Here is a 22096-nt window from a genome sequence, read left to right on the forward strand (position 1 = left end):
CAATATAGTTTATATTCATAATGATATAGTCCTGTTTTCAAATTAATATATTCTAAAAGACACTGCACCTACTTAATCTTTCTGGTTTGTCCCATTGGTTGACTGGTAGAGAATGCCTTAAGGCATTAAGTCCGCCATTTGTACCTTCATGTATTGTGCAATAAAGATTAAAATAAATAAATAAATAAGTAGTAATAGTAGTAAAACAGTTTAATTATATAAAAAAGAAAAACAAAACAGGAAAAAACACACATTCTTAGAGCAAAGGTGAACTTATGCCTCAAAGGGATCTCTTCCAATTCACCGTTGAGCAATTGATTATAATGACTAAAACACATAATTATGTAGGTAGTAACTTTCCTTTATATTGGCAGTACCCAAAATAATAAAAGCGATAAAGATACTGAATACTGTAGCTATTAAATCAATCTTCACACCAATTGAGTCGCATTGAATTAGTTTTTATAAGCACCTTTTTAATAAAAACCTGTCTCTGCTTTGGAAATTTCAAGCCAGGTAGGTATAAGTTAGAAAGATACCGACGGCAAAAGTAAACACCAATTATTTACGTGATCTCTGACACAGGTATGTGCAGATTCCAGATTAATTAGCATCGACGATGATCAAAGGACTAAGACAACTTCAAAAGAGGAGGTACATAGCTAATTTTCTCAGAACTGGCTTTTGCCATCTGAGATATAAAAGATTTCTCATAAGAGTCAAAATTGGAGTGTCAAGATTTAAGTATTGCTACCTAAAAATATCAATTTATTGACATTCTGGGACGTACCAACACAAAATATTTATATTAGGCGTACCTAAGCAAAAACATTATACAGTAAAAACCACAAAGACGCCACTTTAGCCTAAGAAGTCTTTTTCACACTTGTTTATCATTTTTATCAAGCGTGGTATTTCACGAAAGTTTAGCGGCATTTTATTCCCTATGTTATATATTTTTAAACACATTTTTTTTGTAACCTCGAGACATAAGAATCCTCTACGCACTTCGTATGTGTTTCTATTGACCCTTGTGAAAAATTGCCCATAGCTCTCCACTTGCATTGACTATTTATTTATTTAAACTTTATTGCACAGTTAAAGTTGTAGAAAAGGCGAACTTAATGCCAGAAGGTATTCTCTACCAGTTAACCTTTGGGCCAAACAGAGATCAAATAGTAATAGGTGCGGGAAATATTTACAATAGGTATAAGAGAAATTGAATAGGTACTAAGTAAATACGAATATTTATATCAAATAACATATAGTTATGTAGTACTAATACTGAACATAGGTACATATTGATATAATATAATGTTAGTAAGTATAAACGTTCAATGAACGTTTAATATACTCCGTTCTTAATCTATATGGTAAAACTAGTATGTAATCTGCAGATTTAACTTAGCGGTTCTGAATTAATCTTGGGTTTAGCGGTAGCGTCACGATACAATCGTGTTGAACGCGGTTAAATCTGTCAAGAACAGAAATCTCTTTGTTGCTTAGGTTGGATTAAAATTCAATCAATTAAAAAATGTCAAGTTGCTACGAGCATTTTCTATAATATACTAATATATAGATATTCCTAGATAATATATAGTATATTGAAAAAAAAAAATACATTACAGGCTTTTTTCTAGTAAGTAACTATGTATAAGGTATGCGCTACGGCACGCTACGCAGCATGCAGCGTAGCGCTGGGCTTCAAACGCTCATCGAATAGTTGGAGATTCAATATCATTTACTTACTGTATCGTGATACTTTTATTCCTAAAAGTAATTATTAATAAAACCTATTACGCTTAGTGTAAGGTATCAGTATCGTATGGAGTAAATTACTTTTGTATAGGTAGGCACAGCAATGCAGTATTTTGTATTGTTAATCAACTTTTATAACACAAAAACATAGCTCCCTAGTACTTACATAAATAGCTAACGTAAATAGACGCCGTAAACAAAAATACTAGAGACACTCGTTAGGCCCACGTTTATATTATCCATTATATTTTTTTTATTTAAATATACAGGGTGGATTTTCTTTTTGGGTCAGTGAGGGCAGCTACCAGATCCCGTGCTGCTACGAGAAAACGGTCTAAGAAGACCTTCCCTCGATTTCAAATTAATGAAGATTGGCTTTTACAGATTTTGGAAAAAACATACAGGGTGCGAGAAAAAGGTCATTTTTGACAAACTTTTCTTTGATGCCAATCGATCCCATTCCTATTAAGGATCAAAAGCTTGTATGGAACCAAAAAAAAATTTCCGGCTAGAAAAGGGCGAGATAGAAAATTGAGAATAACATTTCACATTTTCCCCATAGTAAATGTATGGAAAAAGTTTTTAATAATTTGTGGCTTTTTAGTACATTACCGTAAGTTGACCCCTAGGAAACTATTGATACTGGATAGGAATAGAATCGATTGGCATACAAAAACAGCATGTGAAAAATAAAAGTTTTCATTTTCATACAAATTGTATGGGAAAAGTTTTCCTTGATTTGTGGCTTTTCTACCCGGAAATTTTTTTTTGGTTCCATACAAGCTTTTGATCCTTAATAGGAATGGGATCGATTGGCATCAAAAAAAAAGTTTGTCAAAAATGACCTTTTTCTCGCACCCTGTATGTTTTTTCCAAAATCTGTAAAAGCCAATCTTCATTAATTTGAAATCGAGGGAAGGTCTTCTTAGACCGTTTTCTCGTAGCAGCACGGGATCTGGTAGCTGCCCTCACTGACCCAAAAAGAAAATCCATCCTGTATATCAATTTATTAAATTGTTATTAAGGTGTATAGTGGTAGCAAGCGAAATATGTAGGTCATATTGAAATGACGTACTTACTTTTACCGAAATTACCCATGTAATAACATAACAGAACAAATTATGATTCATTCATATCGGCTGATTATACGTTTTTTTTGTAGAACAGCTATTTCCACTGATACATTTTTACTATGGATAATCTACATATTTAGCTTGTGTAAAATGGCAAGACCTTTGAAAACAACCTATATCTGTGGAACATAGCAGAAACAATATAGGCCATTATTTTAAAGTAGTATGTGCGATTGTGCAACATTTAATCAAACTGGGTGACAATACTAACACGCACTTAAGTATATTATTTATACCAGTTCCACACACAGTTGGTAGAAAACAACATAAAACGCACTTACCCCGCTCAGCGTTTTGATATTGTGCAAAGCGTCTTGCGCTTTCAGCGCCGCTTTGCGGGTGAAAAACGTCACAAAACAGCACCCTGCAACAGAAGCGCACACATACATAACATGACACACACCAAACGGACACATCGCCTACGTTACAACAGCGTTTTTCAAAGTAAACAAACACACGTATAAGGGCAAACACAAATTTGGCTTCTAATTTGTCGCTAAGTACTATTCTAGACAAATGAAGGAATGGAATTTGTAAACACTTAAATAGGTGTATACTGTAGAGGCTGAAACTTTCGAACACAGAAAGGAATTTGTTGTGGTTTTGGCCGTATGTGTACGAACTATAACATTATTTTAATTATTGTCTTCTGAAACACTGCTTGATCATTATTGGTAATGTAGCTTAATATGACACTGGAGACCAAATAAGTTAGCTGTACGTAAGACCGGTGTTTGTGGTAGACTTATTTTAAATAGGTATTTCTTCAACAAGAGCAAAGTGCGTTTTTGTTTTGAGTGTTTATTTTGAGCAAAATATTTTATTATCTCGAGGAATCTACAGTCTCGGGGTCCTAAAATCCGGGAATCTCGGAATCTCTGTGTCATGTAATCAGTCCCAGAGTCCCAGGATACGCCACGTTGAAATTATCTTTAAATATCAATATTTATCTAATGCTCGCAGCAAAATCTAATTTTGTTCATCTTGTTTAAGCAATAAAGTATCCTTGGTCGAGCTGCTAGATTGAAAATATATAAAAGTTTTCTTTCTTCTAAAGTCTGCTTAGAGTCACATTCCCTGTATCTTCCACTACCTACATACATGTGTTATAATTATCAATAGTACTTAAGTAACAAAATGTATATTATGAAGATGCGGGTTTTTATTTTTTTGTAATCAAAACTTTAGTTTTTCTATTCACAACGTCTAATTAGAAAGAACAGAACATATGAGTTTAGTCGAATGTATAGACCCAAAATAAAGTTCGTTGTCTTGCCCCAATTCTAAAGATACCGACATTATACATTTATTTTCAGGTATCAGTAGGATTAGTCGCCTGAATAACCCAGGACGCCTTTTGTGCCTGGGGCAGGTCAATCGCTGCGGTCAAGAGAAGGTTAACAATTTTACGAGCTTACTTGCCACATTTTACCTTGATTTTTATATGGGACGAGAATTCTGGAGTTAGAAATTTAGTACCTATATAAATACAATTTAACTAAAAAAAGAACCGGCTTCATAAAACAGTCTAAAACGTCATAATTTTATGGTTCTCATCAGCAGTTTCACTTTACCAAATGGTCCTTTCCCAGAGCAGATGATAGACATGGGATTCGTTCCGTTTGTTGTTTGTTCCGTTTATATATTGAGGAGCGCAATAAAGTATTGTTATGCTGTGTCATAATATTACCCAATTCATTATTTTATTTAGTTTGGTGGTTTTTAAAGACCTTCGATTCAGGCGTGGTGATAATAAAGGTCCAAATGTGAAGTACCTTTTAAAATAAGTTTTAAATTCGGTTCAGCCGTTTTCCGGAAATCCGGAAACATTGTTGCATTAATAAACTAGATAGTTTTCTCTTGAGAAGCTTAATGTAGTCTTCATAATAGACTGGTAGAGAATGCCGTGTAGCATTAAGTCCGCCTTTTGTCACTGTATATTTTTACTGTGCAATAAAGTTTAAATAATAATAAATAATAATAATAATTAGAAGAAATTTAAAAACATATATTATTTAACATATAAAGCCATAGTAGTGGAGATTACAGTTTTAGTTATATTTCCTAGAGGCATGGTAAAGCTGGGCTGCAATCTGCAGCCGCACTTGAGAACAAGTTAGAGTGGGCGGGAGACCATTGCGTCCCTGCGGTGCCTGCTACAAATACATTGTTGGTAAATCTAGTTTCTATCATTAAATTACTTAACATATTTACGTTACGTCGATTGCAATGAATTCACCCATATTTTAATTGAAGTCACAAAGCACTTTTTTGTGCAATGTTAATATCTACTTGTGCTCTTTAAAAAAGTTTTTAGTAGGAATATTTCAAAAGAGCTCGTGTCGCAAATGATACGGGAAAAGGCTAGGCGAAGCAGAAGAGCTCGTGTCGTGAACCGAAACATATCTGTGACTGAGATAAATATTTCTGTTTTTAGATAAAAAACACTAAAAATTAAGTAATATCCCGTTAAACTACATACAAGGCGGTTAATTTCCGAAATGGTTACGCCGCCGCTGGTAGCTCACGGCATGGCGTGCTCGGGTAATGGGGATTTATACTCAATTCCGGCCGATACACGCCTTTCTAATGTAATTGATGTCAAACTTGCACAACCATTATTGCCTGAACAAAGAATTTTATTTTGATAATAATATGAACTATTATTTTTATTTAAAAGAAACAAACCTACCAATTTGAATAAATATTTGTATTCGAAACATAATTAAAAAAGTTGCAGTATTATTCTGTACAATTAGTAGCCCTAGTAAGAGTAGTTCCAGGACGTGAACTTCACTATAATAGAAAACTATGTAACACAATGTCTACATTCGAATCTTGTTTATAGTTTAATAGCTAAGCAAAGCAAGCTCGTTTGCATCGCAACGCGATACCAACAACAGTGTAGGTACCTACGTAGTTTGGTATTCACAGCTTTGTAAACAACATTAATAGCGCAAGCAACACAAAACGACTAACAATATTAAAATAAACATCTAAACGGATCCCCATGGCGTTTCTCCCGACAAAAGGGTCCATATTTGCATGAGAACTAACAAAAGGAACTCTCTAACCGAAGACATTCAACGGAGCAAAACAAAAATGTCAACACGAAACGTACGGACCTTTGTCAGCGGAAACAAAAGACAACGTGAATATTCTTCCACTCCGACATTAATAATAACCCATTTAATTGGTACGTTCGGCCTTGCATTAAATAAGTGTCGGCTGGTTTGTTAAATGCATGATAAATTAAATTGTAACATGTTAAAAGGCGGTTCTGATTACCAGGATTTCATTATGTGTCTGGTGTTGGCATTGAAAAAAATCAAGCACCTTTGGGCGGCTGTTTCTCGAGACCTATTAAAGTCTATGTAGACTAAACTGCTTAAAACTTTTCTTTTAGGTTATCGCCCAGACATAAGTCTTTAGCAGGGAAAAACCTCAAAACAAAAAAAATACTCGTAAGCTTCTTCGTTTTTCAAGTATTTCACAATGACCCGGTTGGCACTCTCACCTCGAAAGGTTGTTTTCTCAGATCATAGAGGTTGTTTTACTTTACAATCAGCTCAAAAACATTCCCTATTTTTAAATACAAAGTACAGGTTTTAAAGGGTCGGCAACGCGCATGTAACTGTAGCAGTGGCGGCGCGTCAAACATATCCATAGGCAAGCTGGGGCTAATTTGGCTTACATATTTCCTTTACAACTGTGCTCAAACGTCCAAAAACAGGCAAGCCGGTGGGAATCGGCTTTTATGGAAGCGCCGCCACTGGTTGTTGCAGATGTCTATAGGCTGCGGTGACTGCTCAGGTACCATCAGGCGGGCCGTATGCTCGTTAGCCACCGAAGTGGTATAAACATATGTATATAAGGTGTTATTTTCATTAGTTTACCTTTGCTCGCGCCGGTGATCTTGTCGCGCAGCACGTTGATCTGGTGCACGCGCCCGAACTCCTCGAACATCATGCGCAGGTCGTTCTCGTCCATGCTGCGCGGCACCTGCCCCACGAACATCTGGAACATTCCATGTTGGCTTTTCAGGCCCCTATTTCACCACGGCGATAGGTGCGACAATTCGACAAATGTCACTGTTGCTGACGTCACAGGCGTCCATGGGCTACGGTTACCGCTTACCATCGGGTGGGCCGTATTCCTGTTTGACCCCATCATTGTATTATTTAAAAAAAACTTTATTATATCGGCAAAAAACAGGTATTTCTCTTTCGAAGTTTATGATGATGATGATGACAATTGTCACACGAAATTAAATAATAGAACTTTCGGTAATTCTTGACAGGAAATGAGTTCTGTGTCGGAATTTCGTGACAATTATCGTGTTTCTTGTGACAATTGTCATTAGCTTCGCAAAATAAGTACTTATTTATTGGCGATATAATGGAGTTTTTTTAAATTAATATGTTGTTGGCAAACAAGCACACCGTCCGTCAGATGGTAAGCGGTTACCGTAGTCTATGGAGGCCTGTGACGTCAGTAACAGTGATGTCGACAATTGTCGCACCTGTCACGTGTCTGTCGTGGTGAAATAGGGGCCAGGTGTTTGGATATTATGACTGAAACGGAGGCGGAATGCCTAAATATGGTCAACCTTACTTAAAAATGACAACAGTTCATTTTGGCTTCATTTTAGCTCCGTCCTTATTCTGGGACCGGTCTGAAAACCAGCGCCGGGCATCTAGGCCCGGCCCACGCTGAGACTAGAACCCTTTGCCTAATACAAAGAATCTTCTCACTTTTGTTTTGTATTTAAATTGATAATGATAACTGTTTTATTTTAAGTAAGTAATTCTAACTCTATTTTATTTTCATGTATGTGGCAATAAACAATTCTTATTCTTATTCTTATTTTGAATGATTTTCGGGCGTCGCGCTTTGACCCGCTTGGCTAGAGGCTAGCGGTCTTCGATCAACACGGGCTTCCGACACGTCGGAAGGGATAGGCCCAAGCGATATCTTGACATTCAAATCATTCTGCCATTTTTCGCGGGGGGGGGGGGGGGGGAACGTGCACCAGTCGCACTTCTCACACACTTACATACAAAATCCAATCTGTAATGACGACACAAATACATAGAAAATGACACCCTACACAGACAAATCTTGCACACCTCGATCTGTTTTTATGTACGGACGAGTCACAAGTGTCACAACACGCACACTTAACACATTTTCGTCAAGAGATGAGAAGTCGGATTTGTCGCTCGACCGATCCGCAATTTGTACTGGGAGAGAAAAATCGATAAATCTAACAATTACATGAAACTAAAATATAATAATTGTGTTTAAATGTCATTAAACGTATGATATGTAAAAAAATATTACATGTGAAATGTAACACCTTTTTGTAAATTTGATGTCCCCGACCTCTTTTTACAACAAAAAACCGAGCAATTGGCATTTTTTCTGCTGCTGTGTTCACTAGCGCGTCTGGACTCGGTCTAGTTTAAAATCCGAGCGCAACTAGTTTTGTTACCCGCGCTAGATCAGTTGATCTTGTACCTAGGCAGAGGGGAAATAGTGCGAATGCCGCGTCCCTTCCGTGTTGGTCGAAGCTAGCGGTAAACGAGCGTATGCTACTTACCGATGGGTTTTCACCCAGTTTATACATCAAAAGCGTATTTAGAATTCATATTAGACAAGATTATATGATTATTTTTGTTAATAAAGGTATTATTATAGCAGTTTCACCTGGCCCGTTATAAACCTGGCTGATAAAATATGCTATGAATATTGGGCCGGGGACGCGTTAAAAACTGTGCAGGCCAACTTCATCATGCATTCAGTCAATTCACACACGATGTCCCATTTACATGTCAGTCGCGTTCAATTTAATAAAGCCACGCAAGTCATTTAATAGTCGGCGCCATTCGGAACACCTCCCTAACTAAACTTTGTTGTTGGTAAGTTAAAATGCGACATGAGAGCCTATTGCCATAAGAAATGACGTATTATTTATTTCTACCCATAAAAAAAAGTTTTTTTTTTTCTAATTGTAAACAAATTTGCTTCGTAATTAGTTATGTTAAAATGTCATATGAATTAATGATATTATATGTATAAAATCCGTTGCTTTATATTGATAGGGGAAGGTAGAGAACACCGGATAGTTAAGGAAATTTAATCATGAATAATTAATTTGATTCGATATATTTAAAAAGCTTTTAGTGTCAAAATTAGCAAGTAAAAGACTATTATTTGGCATAATATTAAGTAATAAAATCAACTAATTACTTCAAAGTTAAATTAACTTTTCTACAATTTAACAAATCCGATTTCACCCCTAGTTAGCGGGTGAAACCGGACATCAAAGTTTATGAGTAAAAAAAAAATCTATTATTTATTTTGGATTCTAGAAAACCAAAATAGGTACTGTGTATTGTATAAACTATGACTAAATATCAAGTTGTAGTATTCCTTGAGGTGGCATTCACGAACTTTCATTACTAAGATTAGAAAAATACTAAAACGTGTACCTATCCAATGTCATCCTTTCTGCTTCTACCCAACGGCTAACAATAAGTCAAAAGTTTCACGCAATATAACGGTTAAATAAAACAGGCTCTGTTTTGACGTCAATTATTAGCACGCATATCCTCAAACAAGTTTTGTTTTTACACTTGATGAAAAAAGTAACAACCTTAGATTAAACACCTTAATTATTCTATTTTATTTTTGCGATACACCCCTAAAATGAAGGACAACACGGTCCGTTATTGGCACGCTTACTGATCGTCCTTTGTCTGTGCTATCTAACTTGCCAGTGCAAGTCCGTGATGTTAGAATGTGAAATAGAGAACTATCTAGTTTTATCCACTATCTGGGTTCACCCCCCTATCCCCTACTACCCTTGAACTTAAGGATAGCAACAATAATTAGCTTATTTATGTATGTGAACCGCCCAATTACCTCCATTCGGCTTCCCTCTAATAAAGAGGACCTCGTACCTTAATGTAGTCGGGGTCGGGCATATCCGCTTTCTCGTCCTCATTGTTGTTATTGTTGATGCTTGTGCTGTTGTTGTTGTTGATCATGCTCATCCCACTGGAACAAAAGAAAAACACTTGTGAATACAAGATGAATAAAAATAAAAAACGTTGGGCCTAACCAGATTAATATTCCAAGCACAGAATAAGTATAATATTTCATATAGAAGCGGCATGCTACACCCCGCCCCGAATGACATTACCTCACTCCGCGACAGTAGAATGTCTACAGATTGACTGTAGATTAATTGAATTGTAGTTCGTTCGAGCAACGGAATGACGGAAAGTAAAGTTCAAAATGCCGGCGTATATTGCAGTTTGGTGCTGGACAATTTAAATTAAATAACAACTTTTCCCGTACAACGTTGCCATGGTTACGACAATAGTTATTTGTACAACAAGTGACCAAAGTTTGATTTTTCTTCGAGTGCTTATTTAGCGTAGTAAGGGACTCAAAAGCGCACGAGATGTAAATAACTTTGATCTCGTGTAGTACACAACATTTTTCACCTGAGCAGTGAGAACATACCTATTAGACAACTTGAAAAATGTAATCCTTCTTCATCACTTAATACCTTCACTCATGTTTTCTTAAGATATACAAACAATTAAGTTTAATTACCGCAATGGAACACAAAAACAAAACGTAATAATAAATTCCAGTAAAATAATATAGAAATAACAAATATTAACTGACACATCAAATCGACAACTTTTTATTGTAAAAAAAATCTGTGTAAGATACGGTCCGAATTGCGGATACGTACTATTTGTCAACTATGGTAGAAATTCTTAAAAGTAAAATAATTAATTTTGCGTGATGATCTGTGTATTTTTTGAGTTCATTATTTTAATTGTACAATAAAATACCTAAAATATAGTATTTTATCAGTTTTTATCAAATCTTAAACCATATTTTTATTAATTAATTATTAAGAATTCATACTCGTACGTGGTTTGGAACGATGCGGTCTGAAGTTTTTCGGGGGTCTATTATAAACCGTGAATATACCGTTGAATGTCGTTTTAACTTTTTTTTTGTCTTTTTCTTTTTGCTAACAGTGTGAAAGGGACAGAGATAATAGAACCCATCAAGTATTTCGAACTTTTATTAGACCCCGCATGTTGAAATGGTTGAAATGACATTTGACTATAAAGGTCACTTGAATGTCATTTTGTCTCACTCAGTGAGCAAAATCGTATTTTGCTCACTGTTTTTAAGAATCAAAGTACCCTTGTTCGAGCTGCTGAGGTGAAAAATAATATATGTTCAACTGACTGTCATAATATAACATGATCATAGGGGCATTTCACGTGAAGCGGACAGGGTAAAATGGTTGAGGCTTGGAGGATATAATCAAACGGAGACGCCATGTCTGTAATTTTCTGCACAAAACAGTCTGCCGATTTTTGCGGGGGAGGGGAACGTCAAATGTATGCGTAACGTAAAAATAGCCATGTCAGATAAACGTCAGTCCATACATTGTGTATGACCGTTGGCCGCCTATTTTCGACAGAGGGGAAAGCCTGTTAATGGCTACTCCGTTTAGTTGTATCCTCCAAGGGTTGAGGTTTCCGATTTCGGTTATATTCGAGTATGTTACACATGTATGAGTTCTCGACACAACCACAAAATATTTTTACAATTGGAAGCCTATTTCATAAATTATGGGTCAGAGAAGATTTGACTTAAGGCGAGATTTACATTTCTTTAAATGTCACGACTCAGTTAGAGGAAGTATAGTGAACCAAACTTACCGCTACATTTAATTAACCCTTAAATTGCCTTTATTGCCTCATATTTCGATTTCGTTTAAAACTTTTTTTTTATGAAAAAAAAGTGTAAAATAATTTTTTTTTTACTTTTTTACAAAGTTCGCATTTTTTCAAAAATTTTTTTGCTTGTTATTTTGAAAGCCTATATTATGTTTATACTCTACGCAAAATTTCATAGTGGGCCGCAAAGTAGTTTAGGAGCTATACGAATAACAATACCAAAGTGCGGCGTCAGCCCCATAGTAGCATCACTCCGTCCATAGTTACGACGACACATTTTCGTTTCACATACATTTTAAATACTGTTATTAATGGTTGTGTCTGATTAATTCGGTGATTTCCCACTAGTTACCACCAAATAGTCACCAGTGGTAACAACTGGGATTTTTTTCCCCACCTGTTCCCACTGGAAACAATTGAAAAAAAAATACTGTACTAAAATACTAGTGGCATTTTTTCTCAGGGGTCATTCATTAATAAAATTACGTCACACGTTTAGGGGGAGGGAGAGGTCAAGAAAATGTGACATGTTGTGACTTTGTGACGTCACTTCAACTTCACCTGTAACCGAACATTGTTTTCATTTTTGTGTATTATTCTAGGTATTTTAATTAGTATTGAACACTTTGGTGGTAACTATTGAGGGGGACATCCATAAATTACGTCACAACCCCCCCCCCTGCTTGTCACATTTGACAACCCTAAGCCCCTACCCCATAGTGTGACGTCACATATTTTGCAATTTTGTTTTCAACTAAATCAGGAATTCTAATTACGTAGGTATTATTATTGTAGTATTAGATATTTTATGACACGAAACGGATTAGGAATAAAAATATAATGCAGAAAAACTATGTTTCATTGCAAAAACCTATACTATCTAACTATACAGCAAATACTCAAAAATAAAAACAATGTTCGGTTACAGGTGAAGTTTAAGTGACGTTACAAAGTCACAACATGTCACATTTCTTGACCTCTCCCTCCCCCTAAACGTGTGATGAAATTTTATTAATGGGTGACCCCTGAGAAAAAATGCCACTAGTATTTTAGTACAGGATTTTTTTTTCAATTGTTTCCAGTGGGAACAGGTGGGGAAAAAAATCCCAGTTGTTAGCACTGGTGACTATTTGGTGGTAACTAATGGGAAATCACCGAATTAATCAGACACAACCATTAATAACAGTATTTAAAATGTATGTGAAACGAAAATGTGTCGTCGTAACTATGGACGGAGTGATGCTACTATGGGGCTGACGCCGCACTTTGGTATTGTTATTCGTATAGCTCCTAAACTACTTTGCGGCCCACTATGAAATTTTGCGTAGAGTATAAACATAATATAGGCTTTCAAAATAAAATACAAAAAAAATTTTTGAAAAAATGCGAACTTTGTAAAAAAGTAAAAAAAAAAATATTTTACACTTTTTTTTCATAAAACAAAAAGTTTTAAACGAAATCGAAATATGAGGCAATAAAGGCAATTTAAGGGTTAATTAAATGTAGCAGTTAGTTTGGTTCACTATACTTCCTCTAACTGAGTCGTGGTATTTAAAGAAATGTAAATCTCGCCTTAAGTCAAATCTTCTAAGACCCATAATTTATGAAATAGGCTTCCAATTGTAAAAATATTTTGTGGTTGTGTCGAGAACTCATACATGTGTAACATACTCGAATATAACCGAAATCGGAAACCTCAACCATTTTACCCTGTCCGCTTCACGTGAAATGCCCCCATAAGTTGTGCATGTTGTGCGCACATAAATACTTAAACGATTACCGTAAATGTGGTGTATCCGCCGTATGTACACCTACATATAGTTTACAACTAAATTCGTAATATTAGCTTCTATGCCAGCTTTATAATTTGAAGAAATATATTAATTAGACACAAACATCATGTTTTTTTTAACATCAACAAAATATTTTCCGCTAAAGTTTTACTCTCCGTGGCCTATCCTATATACGGCTACCATCAGTTTGGCACTGACATAAACGCCATCGAGAACGTAATTTACTTTCTATACATCTCGCTCGTACTCGCATATTAGTGCGAAAGAGATGTATAGAAAGTAAATTACGTTCTCGATGGCGTTTATGTCAGTTTTGACACTGTCAGTGACTCATGGTACGGGCTCTAGTCGCCAGGTTTGGACTAGTGACTCGGCTAGATGGAAGGCAGATCACATCACCTGTCATTATTTATGCGTTAAATAAACAATTAAACATACCCTCTAATATAGAATAAAGCTAAATAAATACAGATGTAGTGTGACTGAGAATAGCATGAACGTGTTATGCTATTTCAGTCGGTCTCAGTCCAATAAGTACTGAGGTTGACAGAAGTAGCATGACAAATACGAACACTTCCGAGAAAATACGATGGCAAACAATTACGAGTACTCGTAATTACTCGTATGCACTACATCTGTAACAACGGTTTCCAACGTAGTGGTACTTGTTGAAACGCTCATCCGCAGATCCAATATTTAGTAACAAATAACAAACATTACAGTTAGGCTTAATATTTGTCAAGAAATAAATAATAAGTAGGTATACATTTAATATCAAAGTCTGTTGACATTTCCGAATTTCCCCACAGATTTTTGTAATAGAAGAAATAGTTTCGTTTTCCCAAGGCGGCGTATCGGGTTTCATTTGTGGCAGATATTGTAGTTAATAAGCTCGAGAAAATACTAAGGAGACCGTATGTTATACTTTCTGAGAAATGTACAAGAATATTTGGAACGCGTGTAATATCTTCTGAGTCTAAATACGAGTAATATTACTTACTTTACTTACATATATAATTGTTTCTTTAGAGCTTTAAAGTTTCTTTACCAGCATTCAGTTTCAAGTGCTGTATTGGTTGTGCAACAGAATTTACTAAGACATATCTGATACAAACGGTGATTGTATGATGACAAAACAAAACTTGTCATCATACAATCACCGTTTGCACCGTAGATACCGTAACATTTATCACGACTATTGTAGACATGTCTACGAAGAGACATCACGGAAATTATTTGTCATTGTAAGCAAAATTCCTACGCGACACTTTCAAAATTATTGCTTTTCAATGACGTCGAACATACTTATCCACTCACGTGGTATTTTTCAATGAACCCGTGGTTATAGGTAACTACATTTAATCGTGGTAAGGCACAGACAAGACATCCTCTAGACTGAGCATAGTAACGCTACCCCCTCTGCCACTTATACGGTAGTTTTACTCTATCTTCGAGTCAATCCCGTGCCGTGATTGGTCCGTGTTTTTGAACGGACCAATCACGGCACGGGATTCGCTCACCTCGTCCCCCCGCACCCCCGTATTTTTGGCAGCATCGGTTTCATGAAATAATTGCTCTAAACTCAATCTAGAGGATTCCTAGTCTATGTGGTAAGGTAAATGTAGACAGTTTAATTCTAAGAAAAATCTACCAATCATTTGTTTTTTACAAAATCGTGGTATCGGTGTCAACTGATTAATGTCTAATGACATTATATAAGTGGCATAAAACTCATTGGTGCAAGCTGGGGTTCGAACCCGCGTTAGGAAGTTGCACTCCGTAAGTACCTGAAAACTCTCAATGCTGCAGACTGAATACTTAATGATGATTATTTACTTATCATTACTTAGAGCGTACAATTGTTATGCCTAATAAAACTACGGTTAATTTTTTTTTCTTTGTATCAATATACAGAAACAAGAAATATGTTTCAGTACATTTTACGTGATAATCATAAATGTATAAAAGGGACGCATTTCTGAATAAGATAACCTAGATTCATCCACGATAAAGAATCCGTGTAAGTAAACAACACCGTACTTAATGATGGTGCTTGTATCTGATGTGAAACAGATATATCTGTCAATGTAAACCAGCTACGTTAACGGGACGTTACTTACATATTACATAACATTTTTATTGCACAACTATGTCATTATAACGAAAGATACAAATGATTTACTTTACTTGATTTTTTTTAAACAGACAAGGAATCAATTTTATACTCGAATCGTCTTTTGTTTCGGTCTTGAATTCTGTAATATCGTCAGGTGACAAGCAAAACTCACTAATTACCACCACAAGTTCATATTAGCCATAGTGAACCATATTAGTACTATAAGAAGATTGATTTTTGTTTATAATTTTTTTTCATTAGTGAGTTATGCTTGCCAACTGACGATATGGTACAGGAATTTGAGATCTATGCCATTTCATACTTTGTCACATTGACAGTAATATGAAATCCCTATCGCCTTACATATAGTAGTACTTATCTAACTATATTATTGGTGCACATATTATTTACATAAACATATCAATATGCTTCAAAACGGTATGTAACCAACCAGTAATTTACAGCAAAACCAATTGTTCAATATTATTGAAGACCTTCATCAACACAAATAAGGTAATGAAAAACAAAATCTAACCTCAAAATGTACAATTATATAGCATCTACGGGTACCTCATTGTTCTAGAAAAACTACGGTGCCACACGCCATGCTCGCACTTGTTTGCCATCACGCTATCACTGATAAACGCATACATATCGCTTGATAACAGCTCTTATCAAGAGCACTATCAGACTTGATCAACAACCGCGGAGAACTACAAGTGGATACTGGCGTATCACATTTATAGCAACAAGACCTTACAATTTAAAATGAACTTTATATACACTGATATAAGAATTAATGTACATTTATTTTCTTACGAATCGTGGGTAGTTTCCCCTTCTGCCCACAGAAATGTCAGTCTCCAACAAATCAATAGTGGTTTGATTGCTGTAATAACGAAAAAAGAAGGTACCTAAATATTTATTACGTTGAAAAACAAATATAGACGGTCGAACCAATTTGTCAGTAAATAGTAACAAAAAAACTATACTCATCCTTTTCTTTTGGATGCTAGTATGTACTAGTGTAAGACAAAGATAGTATGACTCTCTCTGTCTATGTTTGAAATAAGACAGTCCTTTGACACACTATAGCATCCGCATAAAAGCCAAAAAACTCCACTTTATTAATTTTGTATAATTTCTAATACTACTCAATTACTCATACTACGAGAAAAATTACTTCGTCTATTTTACTTAATTTAGGTTAATCCAAGTCTTGTTTTTTGGGAATCGTATAAAAATAGGTAACCCAAAAGTTGATGGCTTTTCAAAAAAAGTAAATAGTACACTTTTTTCTGATAATGCTAGTTTTTTTTTCATTGTGATTGACATCTATACGAGTATATACAATTTATATAATGCTCATATGCGTATTGGTGTTCCGCTGTGGATACCAAGATAATTCACTGTTGTATGTATAATAATAAATAATAATAATAAAAAGCTTTATTTATTCCATGAAATAATAAGTTTCAATTAAGACAATAAAAAAAAATCATTAAAATAAGATAAATATTAGTAAATTTTGAATGTCGTGCAGAAATTGAATTTAAACAATAGATTTTCGTGCAATAATTGAATTAGTTAACTAATATTAATTACAAAAATTAGCTAGGTAACTTTTATATTATATGGACCCCCTTCGGGTAAAAGCCGGGTTGTAGGTATAATAAGAATCAATGAAAAAAAAAAACCGTGCGAGAAGTAATGGGGTTGGCCGGTCGAAGTATTTAGCAGATGGCGCCAGCATAGTTTGCCCTGTCAATCCCTAAAATTGTGTTAAAAATTTGTTTTTTTTTTAATGCCCTGGATGTCAGCCCTTTACGCCAAATCTCATAGAAAAAGGGGCAAGCTATGATGGCGCCATCTATGCAAAGCTTTGACAGTTGCCAACCCCATTTAATCATAGTCTTAGTGCAGGTGTGCTTGTTACTATGGGTATGTTAGAATTTTATATCCTCTCTGAAAGTTCTAACATAGGTAGGACGTGCTTTTATCCTAGTTTGGGGCCGGAACAAGTACTAATCCACCACACAAACTTTAGTGTTAGTCGCACAAGCGCTAGCAACGGCGACATAGGAGAAAAGGATATGGGATGCGCTAAAGTTTTCTATTTGATGCAAAAAAAAAACTGAACGTCCTCGTGTACTTATACATAGAAAACAAACATTTTTCCAGTCGTACTTTCTGATGAGAACAAGCTACTTATGAACAGAAAAACAGGGTAGTTTTTAATCCTAACAGATACTCCATTTACTTACTAAATAAAGGACCATTTTTAAAATAAATATTTAATATATTTTATATTGCAAGAAAAAAAGTAGGTATGTTAGTAATTTTTAAGAAATTATGAGATAAATATTGTTAGTCATCATCTTCCTCGCGTTGTCCCGGCATTTTGCCACGGCTCATGGGAGCCTGGGGTCCGCTTGGCAACTAATCCCAGTAATTGGCGTGGGCACTAGTTTTTACGAAAGCGACTGCCATCTGACCTTCCAAGCCAGAGGGTAAACTAGGCCCGTATTGGGATTAGTCCGGTTTCCTCACGATGTTTTCCTTCACCGAAAAGCGACTGGTAATTATCAAATGATATTTCGTACAAAAGTTCCGAAAAACTCATTGGTACGAGCCGGGGTTCGAACCCGCGACCTCCGGATTGCAAGTCGCACGCTCTTACCGCTAGGCCACCAGCGCTTGAGGTAAATATTGTTAGTATGAAAATTTAAATGTATTTTAATTTATTTATATTTAATAAATTTATTTATAATGAAACTTTGAACTTCGAGTGTAGGCGGCTATTAATTAAAAGAACATTACATTTAAAATTCCTCTTCTAGAAGGTTTAAAAAGTAGTAAGTAATATAGCTATGTGTAGCTAGCCGACTATAAGTACTGGACGTTTAAGGTAGGTATGATGGGCAGTGGGATAACTTCCACCCCACATAAATATTAATATTTTATTGGAACTATTGGTTAAAGGGTAAAAAAAAGCGGCCAAGTGCGAGTCGGACTCGCCCATGAAGGGTTCCGTATTTAGGCGATTTATGACGTATTAAAAAAAAACTACTTACTAGATCTCGTTCAAACCAATTTTCGGTGGAAGTTTACATGGTAATGTACATCATATATTTTTTTTAGTTTTATCATTCTCTTATTTTAGAAGTTACAGGGGGGGGGGGGGGGGACACACATTTTACCACTTTGGAAGTGTCTCTCGCGCAAACTATTCAGTTTAGAAAAAAATGATATTAGAAACCTCAATATCATTTTTGAAGACCTATCCATAGATACCCCACACGTATGGGTTTAATGAAAAAAAATTTTATGAGTTTCAGTTCGAAGTATGGGGAACCCCAAAAATTTTTTTTTTTTTCTATTTTTGTGTGAAAATCTTAATGCGGTTCACAGAATACATCTACTTACCAAGTTTCAACAGTATAGTTCTTATAGTTTCGGAGAAAAGTGGCTGTGACATACGGACGGACAGACAGACGGACAGACGGACAGACGGACAGACGGACAGACAGACAGACAGACAGACAGACAGACATGACGAATCTATAAGGGTTCCGCTTTTTGCCATTTGGCTACGGAACCCTAAAAACCGGTAGGTGGTGACTAGTGACCCCTGCGCTCCTCACGATAACGGTTAACGTTATTATCTCCCCGCAACACGCGCCTGACTGTACATTTGACAGGCTGACTCACCCTGTGTTTGCCGTGGACGATTCATGAGCAAACATTGGATTAGGAGTTAGGTACGGGTCAGGACGAGGATGTTCTATTATATTGTTAGATAATGCAAGTAAAGCTGACGCTTTTTGGGCCCCAGTGATAAGCTTAATAACACCTATCGTCATCGCTCAACACCTCATCATCTTAGACCTTTCAAAAAAGCTTTCTAGATTCGGGATTTTTAGTTAATTCTACTTAGAATCAAGTATCAAAGTTCCTTTACACTTTAAAAGGTGCTTTTTTATCTCATACAATATAAATAATAGATAATTTACGCATTTACGCACACACTTCCATTTAATTTTTGGTCGCACTTTTGAGGTTCGACAGTCGTTCTTTGTCATCCTAGTTGTGTGGCAAAAACGAATTACCCGAACGCTAAGCTGCTACGTAAAGTACATAGCACTTTTAGCAACTGTATAAAAAATACCTCACACTACACTAAAGAATTTGTTTTCCCATCAATATACATAAAAATGCACGTTTAGCTGCTCTACTCGCTTTTAGAATTGTTCATGCGATCCTAAAAAAATACACACCAATCATATGAAAACTCACAATGTAAGGACATTAAAAATCATGCATTTGGAGTCGAACATCTTGCTCAAGTAAATAAGTAACTCTTTTAGGAACTTCAGGACGAAATTCGATTTTTCGTCCTCATTCCGTTGTCATCAAGAGCAAAGCAATGGACATTCCAATCTTACTACTACCTATGCGGGATGACCGTGTACGAGTATTTCACGGTAAGATGAGTTTCGTAATCGAAAGCTTCATGTCCCGGGTTGCTGTGAGGTGACATTTCAAAAGTTGATGTCCTGAGAGGACTATGCTACCATGTTGTCTGCATTTGACAGATTTGTTTATTTATATACTTTTAATTTATAGTTTATTGATATAACGTGAAAGATAGTCAGGTATTTAACCAGGCAGCCTATTTTTAATGACGATTACCGGCATATGATGTAGTTTCGTATCGTATATCGTGATTCAAACTCTAATTATAGCGATATCTTTATCATCATTCTAGTGCTGTCTCGGTTTGTTTGCCAGGGCGTTTTCGTCTGAACCTCTGAACTCCCGCTCCGGCCCGCTCGGCAATTAAATCCCAGGTCTATAGAAGAACAGTACTAAAAGCTGTTTATAATTAGTGTCAATAATAACGATTAACGAATAAATATGGATGGCAAAAAACGATGAATTAATGTACATATTTGTCTCAATGACACGTAACAAAAGGGCGCCTCACAATCTGCACACACGTTTACATACCTATGTATATCGGTTTAGATTTACTACTTTTTTCTTTTTTCCTTTGTTTGGTATAAAAAATTACATAATACAATTTTATTAACTTCATACAAAATTGTACCTACATAGTAAAATGATTTTAGTATTGAGAAATCACAATTGATGAAAATGAGGATGGTCTTCAAATCAGAGTAGCGTCACGGGTGACGTCACAATATGACATCACGCAACCATCACCATCAACGCATTTTGGACTCACACTCGACTAGCCCACCTGACATATATTATATCTTATCTTATCCGATACTATTCATAAATAGAAGTACCGGGGCGCCACAGCGTCTCTATTAAAATATCTAGTTGCATTTGATCGTTATAACTTATAATAAAACACTCAATATTGTTCAACATTGAACAGGGGTCACTTTGTATGGAAATTTCTATTACACTTTGTATTGAGTGTAGATTTTAGCATGTAATTTGTTAATAAATAAAAAATCTACAAAATTGGCTATGGATATAACTATTGCCCTATCTTTATTAAAGTAACAAAGACACAGCAATGTGTGCATCATAGTTAAGACCCTAGTTAGTAACTTTAAAGTGTAAAAGATATACATATTATATTTTCATTTAGTTTAAAAAAAATCTGTGATTTCTTACCTACGTAACTCAAAACCGAGATTGCATGACTCGCAATATTTGTCGACTTCTCACGCCATTCAGTTTATATTTTCAGTTAATTATGAAAACTTATAGGGATTTACACGATTCACTAACTTTTAGGTACTTCTAAATAAGCAATGTTTGTGTAACATATACAGGGTGTCAAGTCAAGTCATGCTGCTGGTGGTGGTTGTGTAAAATTAATATATATTCGGACTCTTCAACGGCTATGTGTTAAGTAACTACCATTAAAATAGTTAGGGCTAAAAGTAACGTTTAATACCCCGGCCACACACGCGACGAGTGGTACCTATGGGAAGTAGTAAGGGAAGCAGGTCAGTACCGCGGCAGACGACGAGTAGCGCGACCACACTATGTCTCTGCCTTCTTCCCTCGCTACTTTCCATGCCATTCGTCGAGTATGTGGCCTAGGTTACCTAGGTATAAAGCGTGAGCATCCACCACTACCACCAGTGACGTGTTCTCAATGGCGAGCGCGTTTCTAGGTGTTCACGACCCTTTAAGTTGATTATCCATCACGCACAGCTTCGTTACCTCGGCCATCTCTAGTGCATGCTGACCTTAATAATGAATCCTTAGAACGTTACTAGGGTGACTGCTATAATAGTTATTGGCCACTACATAGTAATTGGCCACCCTTAGCAATAAGACTTCCTTTAGACGCATAATGCCAAAAAAGCAAAACGCCATTCATACGCGAAACGCCAAAGACGTGTATTGCCAAACACTTGGAATACCAAAGATGTATAAAAACCAAATACGCATAATACCAAAAACTTTAAAAAACCAAATACGCATATTGCCAAAAGCTAATGACTGCTAATAAAGCTGAAATTATTT

At 35.8% G+C, this 22096-nt stretch overlaps 2 protein-coding genes across 15 annotated transcripts in view; one reads left to right on the forward strand and one right to left on the reverse strand.

Annotated features, from left to right (window-relative positions):
* LOC134649216 (KIF-binding protein-like) overlaps nt 1-22096 on the forward strand; it is a 287050-nt gene that overhangs the window by 180638 nt on the left and 84316 nt on the right. The gene's annotated exons all lie outside the window — the stretch shown is intronic.
* The window catches only part of LOC134649232 (CUGBP Elav-like family member 1), a 358172-nt gene that overhangs the window by 129386 nt on the left and 206690 nt on the right, over nt 1-22096 (reverse strand). For 11 of the 14 annotated variants that reach the window (XM_063503953.1, XM_063503961.1, XM_063503976.1 and 8 more), the window contains 3 exons: nt 9857-9953; nt 6788-6908; nt 3173-3255 (listed from right to left, as the gene is read on the reverse strand). In XM_063503953.1, coding sequence (XP_063360023.1) covers nt 3173-3255; nt 6788-6908; nt 9857-9953 — 301 coding nt within the window. Of the gene's footprint in view, nt 1-3172; nt 3256-6787; nt 6911-9856; nt 9954-16150; nt 16429-22096 lie in introns of those variants that run through there. The other 3 variants (XM_063504015.1, XM_063504008.1, XM_063504049.1) reach the window with 2 other exon arrangements.

The sequence above is a fragment of the Cydia amplana genome, chromosome 1, assembly GCF_948474715.1.
Source record: "Cydia amplana chromosome 1, ilCydAmpl1.1, whole genome shotgun sequence".
In the NCBI taxonomy this organism is placed as follows: Eukaryota; Metazoa; Arthropoda; class Insecta; order Lepidoptera; family Tortricidae; genus Cydia; species Cydia amplana.